Below are 12,677 nucleotides of genomic sequence, written 5' to 3'. Positions count from 1 at the left end.
ATATATGTCAATTTTTTTTATCTCTACATATTTTCATTCATGTCATTATTTCATATTTTAACTCAAAAACCATAAAAGCAATCACATTTTCATTATTTGTATAAGAATTTAAAAATAAATAATTGGAAATATAACATAAGCTTAGTTCCTACTTTATAATTTGTAAAGTCCAGGAAATTCGATCTACGTAACATGAATGCATGCAATCTAGGATTTTATTTTAAAATATGTGTTTATTGATTTTTACGTATTTAATGCATGATTATTGCATGAATAGGTATTATTTCACAAGTTATTTTGAAACTTCATGCATTAGGGTTTTAAGTTGCATTTCGCGTTCGAACGAGGAACGGAGACCGGGGATAGTCAAGAAAAATATTTTTATTTAATAATTAATTTTAGTTAATTATTTTTTTGGTTTTTTCGAAAATGGGCCTCGATGGGTATTTTTACTCGCCGAGTTATATTTTTAATCGGTACGCGAACTTTATCTAATCGGGAAACTTTTTGAAGACTCGGACAATATTTTCAAAAACGTACCAAAACGTAATATTTTTCGGGAGTGTTTTTGGGCTTGTTGGGTTTGTTTTAATGTTTAATGGGCTCAACACTTTTATTTTTATCCCTTAATCCTTATTTTTGGCCCATTAAAGCAATATTTAAGACACAATTATAACCTAAACTAATCTTAACCCTAAAGCTAATGCATTCAGCCACCCACCCCCTTAGTTTTCAGCAGCCTCCTCTCGTGTTCAGCAACAGCCATCGGCCATTGTTGTTTCTTCAAGAAAACGTCTCCCCACCTCTCCGGTTCACGTCTCGCGCATAGATATTCAAGCTTTTGATCATATTAAATGCTAAGGCACGCCTTGTATCTTTATTTTCACATCATCCATGTTGTGTTATGTTGTCATGTGTGTCAATTTCATAAACCCTGCATGCGTAACACGTTTTTTGCTTCGGTTGCTCGTGAAAACTCATGTTCTTGTGCATAACTCATGTTTTTATGGTTCTTGTGCAAGGGGACTGCCGAGTTAGGTGGTCAAGGGGGTGGAGTCAGGTGAGGCTTGAGTTCTAGCGTAGGCCGATCGAGTAATTGGGTTCACGGCTTGGTTGTAAGTGGATTGGGTGTTGGGGCTGAGCTGGCGGTGCAAGGGTCGATCCAAGTCATGGACCAAACCCTGGTGGGTCTAAGTCATGGTCTAAGATGGCTCGAACCCTACTGGACTTGACCAAGAATCCGATCGAGCGATTTGTTCCAAGTTTGGTCCTGGTTGGAGTTCTTTTGGTGATCCTACGGTTTGTGTGTATTACATCGTGCATGGGGCTAGGGTTCTTGGTTAGATTGGTCCAGGAGGGTCCTAAGGTGGGCTAGGAAGTGTTGGTTCGAGGCTGGTTCGATTTGGTTGAGAGTAAAGTAGAAGTTGGCTTTGAGGTGTTTGGGACGCCTTTCAGCCGTAGGATTAGTGTCGCAGCGCTGCCCTTTAGGCGCTGCAGCTCTTGTGCTTCGAATTAGGAGCGTCATAGCGCTGATGCCAGACACTGGTGACCGCCACAGCGTCAGCGCCTAGGCGTTAGTCCAGGGATTGAGAAGCTTTTAGTTTAGGTACTATTGTTTAATTTGAGAACCAATACGTCGTTATGACCAAGCTTACTGATGGTTAGATTAGCTGATACGAAACTTGAATTGAAATCTTGAAAATATGGTTAAAGATTGGTAATTTTCGGGTAGAGTTAGCGGTCCTGGCAGCGTCCTAAACACGATATGTCATGATTTAAATGTTTATGTTATCACCTATATGATTTTTATGTAAATATGAAAAATATGTTGCATGTTTGGTTTCAAAGAAAATTTATGAATATGCATGTTTTTTTAAGTGATGAATATGATGACATCTTTTTGAAAGAAGGGAGCTGGTTGTGACTAATACGATGACATGTTAATAAGATGATATGTAAGGCCAAGACTCAGTGGATGGGTAATACTGTCGCTGATGTCCCCGTCGCAGGGTACTGCGGTTATACGTAGATGGATCCATCGCCTAATACGATGATACGAAAGTCACAGATGACGAACGAAATTCAAACTAAGAAAACGAACACGTATATGTTGATATATTATGAAATGTTTATGTTTTAATAGACCATGATTATGCATACGATCTTGCAAGTTAATGAAATGTATTTTTATTATAGTACTTTTCACTGTTGCATGTTATGTATATGTACTTGCTATTAATATTATAGGTGTGTTGAGTCTTTAGACTACTAGGTATGAATGATGGAGGTGAGCATGTCGATGAAAAGGCTGGAGGTACCGAATTCTGAGTAGACAAAGTTGAATGTGCGTACACGAACCCAAGGACCGTGTTTTTCCGCACATCATGTTTATGGGATAGGAGTGGACATGAACATATTCTCATTCATATTATTACGCTTATTTGGCCACTGTTGATGATTACCATGGTTTTTACATGTTTATTTTTACGTACGTTTTTTATGACCGAGTTGGCAAATTTTAAATTACAGTATTTTGATTGTCATTTGATTACAGTTATTTTCAAATAGGTATTTTCCAGTAGTCCTGCATGCATGCATTTAAATGGGATTTTCATGTATTAGCTTAAAAAAAATTCATAGCATTTTAAAATGATTAGACGTTTCATAATCAGTCGATGTAATTTATTAAATTTAAACTATGTAGAAAAATATATAATTTCTTGTCTTGTTAAGTATGAATCTAAGAAAAATGAATTTTTCATTTTAAATACTTCAATAATGTAATATCAATTTCACTTAAAATAAGATATATTCAAATCACATTACTACTGGTTTGATGCATTGTATTATTAATATAAATTTTTTGAGTTTCAAGTTTCAAACATATAAAATATTATTAGTGGTTAGTTTCTCTTGTTGAGTCTCGAAAAATGTTTTCGAACTTGAACTTTAAATCAAATATCAATGCTTTCAAACTCTTGAAATTTTATATTTCGATTTCTAAGTTCGGATGAAATTTCAGAAACTCTGGTCGTATACCACTTTGGTCACAAGACGAAGACGATAATTTGCAACCCTTCGTCCATTCCTTCTCCAAACACAAAATAAATCAACCATATGTTTAATAATATTATTTATTCCTGTCGATCACAAAATTACTATGAAATTTAGATTTTGAACTTCTAACCATTTGACACGATCGATGAAGTACTAGATTATTACATATTTTTGTGTCATCCAATGTTTGACTTGTAGAATTTGAGTAATACATCATTAAATTAGTTATATGTTGATTATTATTCATAAATTATACATCATTTATCATCTTATACATGAATAATTATATATCATTCATCTTATCTCACAAGTCAGATGATATCATCATTTCTCCTTACAAAACTAAACAAATATTATATTCGGCCAATATTTTCCAAACCCATTCTCCAAAACCTTAACCTTACGAAACAGAAATTTGAGTTACATTATTAACATATGTATAATGTATATGCACTGATGTACATTTTTCACATTCATCACATCAACATGCAACATGGAACCAAGCAAAACCAATGGCAAATCCCACAGGATCCATGAAAGATATTTGTATGACTCGTCACCATTTATATGTCCATCTTATAAAAACTGAAAATATATACATCATAAGATCCTCGAAATGAAATTTCAAATAACACGTACTGTATATGACATGTTATGCAGCAAGTACTGAGGCAAGATTAACAACCATGTTGTAATACCACTACAAAACAAGGTTAAAACCTGCTCATAAATATGTATTGGGAAAGATTCAGATGTGAAAGGTTAAAAAGGAAGAGCTCGATTGTTGAAGGTTTTCACTTGGGTGTCAATTTTTAAGAACTAGTTGCCTCAGATTCACTAGTCAGAAAGGGGAAGCTCGTCGACCTTCCGCACAAACCAAACTGCGCATAGTTTCCAAAGAGCCAACCGGCAGCATGGTGGTTCATAAATGGGCTTCAAACACTAGAGAGAGTAAAATAACAAGTTTTGTTAGCAAAGAAAAGACACCACCTGCTCCTTCATAAACAAAATGCAATTGCATACAATTATAAATATGTAATGAATTTTACAAGCATTACTTGAAAACCAAAGCTCTGGTATCTGTACACAAAAATAATGATCCCTTGCAGCTTTATATATACTCATTAAGAGAAACATTTACCCAAAAGGATATCCGGAACTACGCTCAAATTCGGCCTTACATACTCTTCCAAAATATTTTATGACTTAAAAATTTCTGTCATTCCGTGGGAAACAAAAGGAAGTCACAACATGAGTCATCCACGTCAACAAATCTTGAGACTGATTATTGGTAGAATGAAAATTTTCTGTTTCCAAATTCACGGCTCTTATTTTCCATGCTAAATAAAAACTTGCCTAGAAACCCCAATCTCAATGTATTATGACAAACTTGTATGGAGAAACTAGAAAAGTATGACAGCATCTGTAAGTGTGGATGATAATTATGCGAAGGGAGAACATGCACAGTATGCAGATGAGAAAATGCAGAAGAGCTTCTTTTTTGTAAAAAAAGGATGATCTGTTACTAAAACATATAGATATAGACTAACACCATACAAAATTAGGAGTTTCTCCCAACGACGGCTATTTTACTTACAAGAGTTATAGACACTGGTATGCACCAAATTTCCTACTGCCATGAAAATTGCTTGTATCTGACACTCTCATTGTCCCAACCTCCCTCGGGATCCTTCCTTTTCAAAATTCCACTTGACACTGAAAGCATCCGGGCTTGCTCGTCTGCCACAGCTTGTGAAATGGCAACAGAATGTTGTGCTGATGACTCCTCCCTAACTTCACTTTCCACGATTCCTGGGCCGGCATTGAGATCCAAACCTGGTCTGCCCCACTTTCTGTCATTCTCCAACACACCGTTACTTCCATTATCTGGAAGGTTGACCAAATATGGTCTCTGAAATTGCGATGTCATTGAACCAACTGGTCCCAGAAACTGCGGGTTTACAGGAGGTGCAAACAACCTTGCACCAGATGAGGAATCTGCAGAAGAGTTTGCACCAACAGAAAAATTGGCTGATGGAAGCGGAAAGGTAGTCCCAAAAGGAAAGACTGGAAATTGGAAATGGCTAGATGAGAAAGGCACTGCAGGAGATGATGATAATACTGATCCTCGGTAGAGCTCAGGAGTAAAAGGGGCAAGACCAATAGGGCCAAAAGTTCTTTGGGATGCACCAGGTGGAAAAACTGGAAAAGGCTGGTCAACTCGATCGGGTAATGCTGATGGTATGGCTACTGTTGAGTATGTATTCCCAGGAGGGAACCAAGAAGAGAAACTCCCCAGCCCGGGACTGTTTATTCTAAGTCCTGCAGAAGGCAACTGAGATGGTAAGCCACCCTTGACTTTCTTACTGCTTGAAAACTGATCGGCGCTAGTATTATCAACCACAGGCCCATCGTTGAGATCAAAATCTCTCTGAATATCACCTGTAGGTAAAATAACAAATGGTTTAATATGAGGAATGGAATTCTCCCCTCTATGATAGCTGCTGATAGAGCAGTGCGCATTATCATTAGCCTCATCAGCCCTATTCAAGTCAAGATCTAAACCTCCAGAACCACGTAAAAGCAAAGAACCTGGGCCTTCATTCAGCAAGGTACCATGCTTGCTTGTAAGATTGGTTGTTAAATTAACAGCCAAAGCACAATCTCGAAAAGCCAGTTCCTCAAGAACCCTCTCATCAGGCACATTCAGATCAAAATCCAAGAGAATTCGACCATGTTTATTGGTAGAAATATCAGTGTAAGGTCCATTTGTCGAACCAACTTGCGTCTCAAAAGATTTTCTGGGTTCAGCAGGCCGAAATGCACTAGTTGCAGCAGATCCCTTCCATCCAAGTTCTCCCTTGATCTTCATTAAGTCCTCCGGATGAACAAAGGGACCCTTAGCGGCCGCGGCCACAGTGATGGAAGCAGGATGGCCACTTGGAACAAAACTTGCAGAAAATGGTATTGATTTCATCGTCTGAACAGCTGCTGAAACCGAGGATACAAAATTAACAGACTCCCCGTATTTCCCATCATCGGAACTAAAACCTTCATTTAAGTCGAACTTTACTTTGACATTAGGATCTGCTTCTCTTACAGCAGAAGTGGAAGCCTCAACAGCATTGGAAGTACACTTCTCTGCTGCATCTAACTGCATGCTGGAAGACTTAGATCCCTTTAACTCGGCCTTTTGTTGTGCTTCATAGTTCGCAGAACTACTACATCCATTTTCAGAAAGTGACATATGCTCGGTGATCTTTGACTTGTCCACATTGACATCTTTGTCACTCTTTATATCGTTTGATGTGGAACAAAACCCAGAGATGCTATGATTTTCTATATCAGCATTCTTGCTGACTTCCGCATCAAAGTTTGGTGTTTTAAGCTCATTCGTGCAACTCTTAGCATCATCTCTATCAGGTTTACCTGATTTGACTTCATCGCCACCTTCTAACACCAAGTTCTGTCCATTTGCACTTTGGGTTAACTTGGAATCATCATCTCTTTCTGAAAATTCATGCTTAATATGTGTACTCACTTTCTGCTGTGCATTAGTTAATGCATTCAATCCATCATTTAAATCCTTTTTACCTTTACCTTCACACAACCGCTTGAACTCAGTAATATCAAGTGTTAGTTTGCCCTCTTCGACACCAATACCAGCCTTTTCCCCAGTCTCCATGGCAATATTTTCCTCACTTTTACAGTTCAAAATACTATTAGTTCCAGCATTGCTAAAATTGACCTTCTCCTCATGAATTTCTCCATTACATTGATCATCTCTGAACTTGTCTATAGAGAGTGGTGGTGTCAAAGAAGTAGCAGCAGTCTTTTCATTAGAATTATCACACGTCTCCCACTCTGTGTCTGCACTTTTTCTGAAATCCGTCCGAGAAGAGTCCAAGTGGTTATTGCCTTCTCCAGCTAGTATATCTTCAGAAGACCGGGATGAAGGACATTGTATGTCACCAGGGAACTTGATGGATAATATTTTAAGCAGATGCAAACTGTCGTGAGACAATGAATTACTGTCTAAAGCAGCCTGATTCTTATCATCACACTCAGCATCAGTGCAGAACTCACTTTGAATTGCTGACCCGTGCTTTTCAAGGGAAGACTTAGACTTTGCTTCATCCACAACACCATTTTCCTCGACAGCCGGGGTACTCATTTCTGTAGAATCAGTCGGAGAAACCAAATCAGATATGGACATTTCCCTGGTAGCAACGCTAGCAAGTAAGTTCATCCCAACCTCATCCTCATGTGATAAGGATGAATTTCCTGCAGAATATTTAACACAACTCTCAATTAAAGCATTCATGGGGCTGAAAGAAGATTCATGTAACTTTGAAGACTTCAAATGATTTGTCGCGGAGTCCTTAGTTGACATACTTTGCTCTTCATCAGGAAGAGCAGAAGGTGAGCCGGCAACTTCTCCTGACCCAGTTACTAAACTTTTAAATTCGCTATGCTGCCACGACTCCTGATTCATATCTGAAGCAACATTAGATCTATATGCATCATTCTTGTCCTTTGAAGTTCGGTCAAACTGCTCATGTTTGTCCAAAAGCACTGTGGAAGAAGCTCGACTGCCCAAAAAGGTAGGATCTTCTAGAGATTCTCCATTGACACCATGTGGGGGACTTCGTACCCGGTTTGGTATCTTAACAATTAGCTTATGAATGCTCCCCTCAGCAACGGGACTCTCAAGAACCCTTTCACATGTTGAAGCAGACTGAGACTTCTCTGAAACCAGACTTTTGTGTGCAGAAGAAACTCTGCTGAAGCTAATTTCTTTCTGGCTTCCAGACACCGAGGCCACAGAAAAACCACTGATTTTTCGGTTGCGAGCAGTGCCACCTGATATCTTACTAACAGTTGTTAAACCTGCGGAGGAACTCTTTCCATCCTCCTTCCCTGAGAAAGACTGACTGCAATTATTAGACTGATTTGAACTACTGCTCCTGTCCTCCCTAATTACAGGGACATCAGGAGTGCCTCCAACTGAAACTCTGGGCTGGCTCTCCTTGCCAGATGCAGGCGATGAAGATGATTTTAGTGGCTCCGGTGAAGAGGTTGCAGACTTTACATTACTCTCCCCATGTGAAGACCTTGCTGAAGTAGTTTTTGATATAGAACTCTGAGTAACTGAGCTTTTCATGGCAACATCAGACCCACTTGGGGTTCTACTCTCACTTTGTGACGCTTCTGGAAGGCGTGATTTGGAAGGCCACACAGATATAGTTTGTGCTGAACCAGATTTTGTGTCAATACTGTTCATTTCGGCTTCAACGCGTTTCTTCCATGTGTCAACTAAACTTCGTGCTTTTCTCTGGATTTCTAAGTTTTTATGCGATCGTAAATGATTCACAGATTTACCAATGTTGCACATTTGAAGGGCATGGAGATTAACTGGAAGTTTATCAAGGGCACGGAGTAAAACTAAAAGGAATTCCTCAACAAATTTATCACCATCCTTTAAATTATAACCATCACCAATCTTCCCTTTATGAATATCCTGTAGCCATTCGTCCAAAACAGGTAAACCCCTCAGCTGAACAAACCCATCAAGGCAATCAGCCTTATCGGTAGCAGCTACCACACCTGCAAGCATGGAACGGCCAAGCAAATCCTTGTTTCTATCAGTTCTGCTCGATTGCATTAGCTGAATAAGTTTCTCAACCCCATCCAAATTTGTGACTCCTCCTTTTTCAGTTATTCGTGCAATCTCAGACTTCAAATTAGTTCCATATTTGCATTGAACAGATTCACTATCATCAAGTCTTAATGAACGTTCTCTTTTAACAGGATCAGTAAGATGATCTCCTCTTTCCCTCTTCTTTCCCTTGACTTGAGAAGGAATGGATGCCCCACTATTTTGACCACTATCACAACCAGGTTTTATTTGTGCAGTTGAAGATGGACTATTAATTTGCTTTGGAGAACGATCACCAGGCTGCAATGTACCATGCATTTCTGTCCTTGTTTTGTATAAAAGCTGGTCTATTTCTTCCTGTCGCTCCTGCAAAACCATTGTGCATCTAAGTATCGGTATCAAAAAACACAGATTCAAACATAAAGTAATCTATCCTCTGACAACCCCCAACCCATATCAAAGCAACTGTGTGCGTGTGTGTGCGTCTGCTGAGCAGGTACGGGTATAGAAATTATAATTTAAAGAAAAATTTATCAACAGCAGCAGCTCACATTAATGTAATCTTGATCCGTTAGCCACCATAAACACTTGTTTGCAATGTCATAGACACGTCGACAAACAAAAGATGAAGTCCCTGTGGGCAGTTCTATGCCTCTAGGTAGAAATGCAACTTTACAAGGATGGAGAAGTGAAGCAGCTGGAATTTCGTCTTTGTGAAAGGAATAGAAAATCTCATTAGGAGCAGCGTCCAAAAGTGAGCCCTTTCCAAGCTTTAATTCCGCTGGTCGATAAAGCCAATTCACTCCTAGATGCAAATTATTCTCTTCGCTCAATGTCAAGCAACGGATTAAACCAATGAAAGGAGGAGAATCCTGAGAAGGTTTGAAAAGAGCACAATCGCCAACGCTTATTCTGCGATTGTCCTGAAAAAAGAGAGAAGAACTTGCTCACTAGTAGGATATATAGCACAACATGGCAAAGTCATATCACATTTCATAGACCAAATGGCATAGAAAATATGAAACAGAAGGAAAGACAAAATAAGTGGCCATACTTCCAAGCTAGTGCCCAAAATTACCACAATAGGTAGTGAACTCAAATTCTTTACAACCTACAAATGTATTAATATTTATTGATGTATCTAAAATCGTAAAGAGAAACATTTGTTTTAATATTCAAAGTATATTTTTCTATGCCACCAAGAATCTATGAAGAATGAGACAATATGGGCAGAAATATAGAGAGAAGGTTTCTTTGGGTAGATCAGAAATATGATGAGTGTATGGTACAAATATTTGGCATCATTCAAGTATGTGCTTCCATATTTTTGGACATCCACTCCACACCCCTACCACGATGACCCATGAATAGTAATTTTGGATGGATGCAAATAATTATCCCAGTATTCGTAACTCACAAAATATGTATTCACAATATCGCCTTAATGAAAATAATCAGCAGAGATCTCAAAACAGACCTAAAGTATCATCACCATGTTTCTAAAAAAAAATGCAAAAGTTATACCACAAAAGATCATCCTAGATAATTGTGCATCATTAATTCATGCATTTCAACACTAATACAAACTGTCCAACATAGATTGACAATCATTTCGGAACAAAGTAGATATGATCTTTCACAGCATGATCAAATCTTCTAGATACCCCTCTCCCTCCCCACTCCCACTGATTCACAGTGTCCTGAAAGTACTGTAAAGGACAGGTTGACCAAAGCATTTTATGTCCACGAGTTACAAACACCATATGATTACAGTAAAAGAAAGAATAGAGTCAAAGGCATGGAAATCATATGATAGTTCTGAACAAATTTCTATCATTACCTCAACCATTCATATATATTAAACACAGTGTCAAAGACAGGTTGATAAGGATGATGTTTCGAACGGGTGTATACTATCACCTCATCTGCTGATGCAAAAAAGAGGAAAAGAAAAGGTCTGTTAGCATCAAAGCAGTTTTGCCCAGATGCACAGCATTACTGTGAAATTTATTAGCGTAAGCAATAAATTCAGACTATGTTAATCATCTTAGTGAATGTCAGTAGGTTAACCAACTGGACAAGATCACATTCCTCAGAGCTTGAACAAGACCATGTGCAGTAATACACCCTTCTCCTGCCTCATACTAATCTAAGTCATAAATTTCTAACCCGGGCTTTGGGATACCATAGCTCGGAAAGGAGTATATATAATAAGATATGTTGGGACAATGATCATAGCATGAAAATAATGAGGTGTTGGAGGCACAAGTAGAGAGGAGTCAACCGAATTCGGACAGATTTGCATATCATCCCTCACGTTACTACTAATAAAATATTAAAATAAATGGCATTCTAATTCCAAGTTGGCTTTGGTATAAAAACACACTGTACTATTTTCTACGAAGAGGAAAATAACTTATGGTGGAACATTATCGTTTGAAGTATGAACCGAATAAGAGAACCCTCCAGCAACCACTTTTTTACTCGAACACCAAATCAAGAAACTCCAAGCTGAGAATTCACAAACAAATAGACTATAGATGCCATCAAACAATCAGGTTACATGTTTCAATTCACTCATCACAACCAAATCCTGATACATGGAAAGCACACTAACGACATTCAATGATGTCACAGAGCAAAGGAAAAATTCAACAACATCCAAAGGCAATAGAATGGCAGAATCTGCAGAAAGGCTAAAAATTGAAACCCAAAGGTAATACCTTGCAGAAAGAATCAACAGTTGTGCTGGCAGTGACAGAAGAAGCAAGAGACGAAAGATGATAACCCCCAACAGCTTCAGTCGCCGCGGGCAGGACCGACCGCATGTGCTAACCACACTCCTTGAACTCCTACAATTCTATCCGTCCCACGAACCGTCCGTGCATATCTACATTTTCTTTTGTTTCATTTTGCACAGTTTCTGTTCCGCCCGACGCCACGACTTCAACCATCAAATATTTCCAATGACCCCCTCAAAATCACCACTTTATCCCAAACCCTAACCCGGATTCAACAACTTAATATCGTTCCCCCAATCACCAAATTAAAAGAACCAGAAAACCCACAAATAACCCCGATTCCCCAATTCAGAGAAAACCCTAGATCACCTCAATTATATTGAAACCCCAATTTATCCTCCTTTATCTCATTCACAGCTTCGATTCGCCTATTCAGTACCTATCAAATTCAAGTTCAAAAGCTTCAGATCGAATATAACAAGCAAACTAATAAAAAAAAATTACCAACATCACAACCGATTAACCCTCAGGTACGATTACCAGAATAAAAACGTAAAATTGCGCACGCACATCCACGCGTGCGGCTACGCGCCTTAGAAAGAGGAACAAGGAGACAGAGAAAGACCTGCAAAATTTTCCGCTTCAGGAGGAGAAACAGCGAGAGGTTCCAGAGAGAGTAAACGGTGAGATATAGAGACAAAATGATTGTACGTATAGGGAGAGAAATTAATTATTTAATTTAAGTAAAAATGTAGAGGGCGGGCAGTCATCGGGCAGACGATGATAATTTTACCTGGAGAGGCACTAAAATGCGTGTATCGACTCCACGTCGTCTAACTTTTCACCCATTGCCCATATGCTCTAGCTCGAAGAAATGAGCTTCGAACCTAATATCGAAGTACAACATTCAATTATTTCATAATTATTATGTGATTATTAATTATCAATTTTTTTAAACTAATTATGTCCCACTTTCTAAGCATCTTGAAATATTTATAGTTTATAATCTATCTCGGGCTTTTTAACGTCGAAATAATTCAACGATCATCATCGATATTTGACCAGAATACTTTTAACTTGTTTATTTAGGGTTTATATCGACTCTTGCAAACATTCACTAGTTTATAGCTCTTGTATTTCCATGATGTGTCATTTGAAGTTCCGTTCGTGCCTTGTTTCTTGTAATGCAAGCTTGCTAGACTCGTAATAGTTTGTATTTT

General features: G+C 38.4%; 1 protein-coding gene across 5 annotated transcripts; it reads right to left on the bottom strand.

Annotated features, from left to right (window-relative positions):
• Positions 1–3,651: 3,651 nt before the first annotated feature.
• LOC142529631 (uncharacterized) lies at positions 3,652–12,205 on the bottom strand. Of its 5 annotated transcripts, none has more exons than XM_075635206.1 (6): positions 11,998–12,170; positions 11,440–11,896; positions 10,557–10,644; positions 9,268–9,639; positions 4,655–9,082; positions 3,652–3,999 (listed from the first exon to the last, which is right to left on the bottom strand). In XM_075635206.1, the coding sequence occupies exons 3-5, from the start codon at positions 10,563–10,565 to the stop codon at positions 4,688–4,690; spliced, it is 4,776 nt and encodes a 1,591-aa protein (XP_075491321.1). In that variant the 5' UTR covers positions 10,566–10,644; positions 11,440–11,896; positions 11,998–12,170; the 3' UTR covers positions 3,652–3,999; positions 4,655–4,687. The 5 variants fall into 5 exon arrangements, with proteins under 5 accessions (XP_075491321.1, XP_075491320.1, XP_075491319.1 ...); XM_075635205.1 differs by having other exon boundaries at positions 10,557–10,641; XM_075635204.1 differs by lacking the exon at positions 10,557–10,644 and having other exon boundaries at positions 12,083–12,205.
• Between the last annotated feature and the right edge of the window lie 472 nt (positions 12,206–12,677).

This window comes from Primulina tabacum, chromosome 16, assembly GCF_025594145.1.
Source record: "Primulina tabacum isolate GXHZ01 chromosome 16, ASM2559414v2, whole genome shotgun sequence".
Lineage (NCBI taxonomy): Eukaryota > Viridiplantae > Streptophyta > Magnoliopsida > Lamiales > Gesneriaceae > Primulina > Primulina tabacum.
The sequence above is the reverse complement of the archived record's forward strand: the minus strand, read 5'-3'. Positions and strand labels throughout refer to the sequence as shown.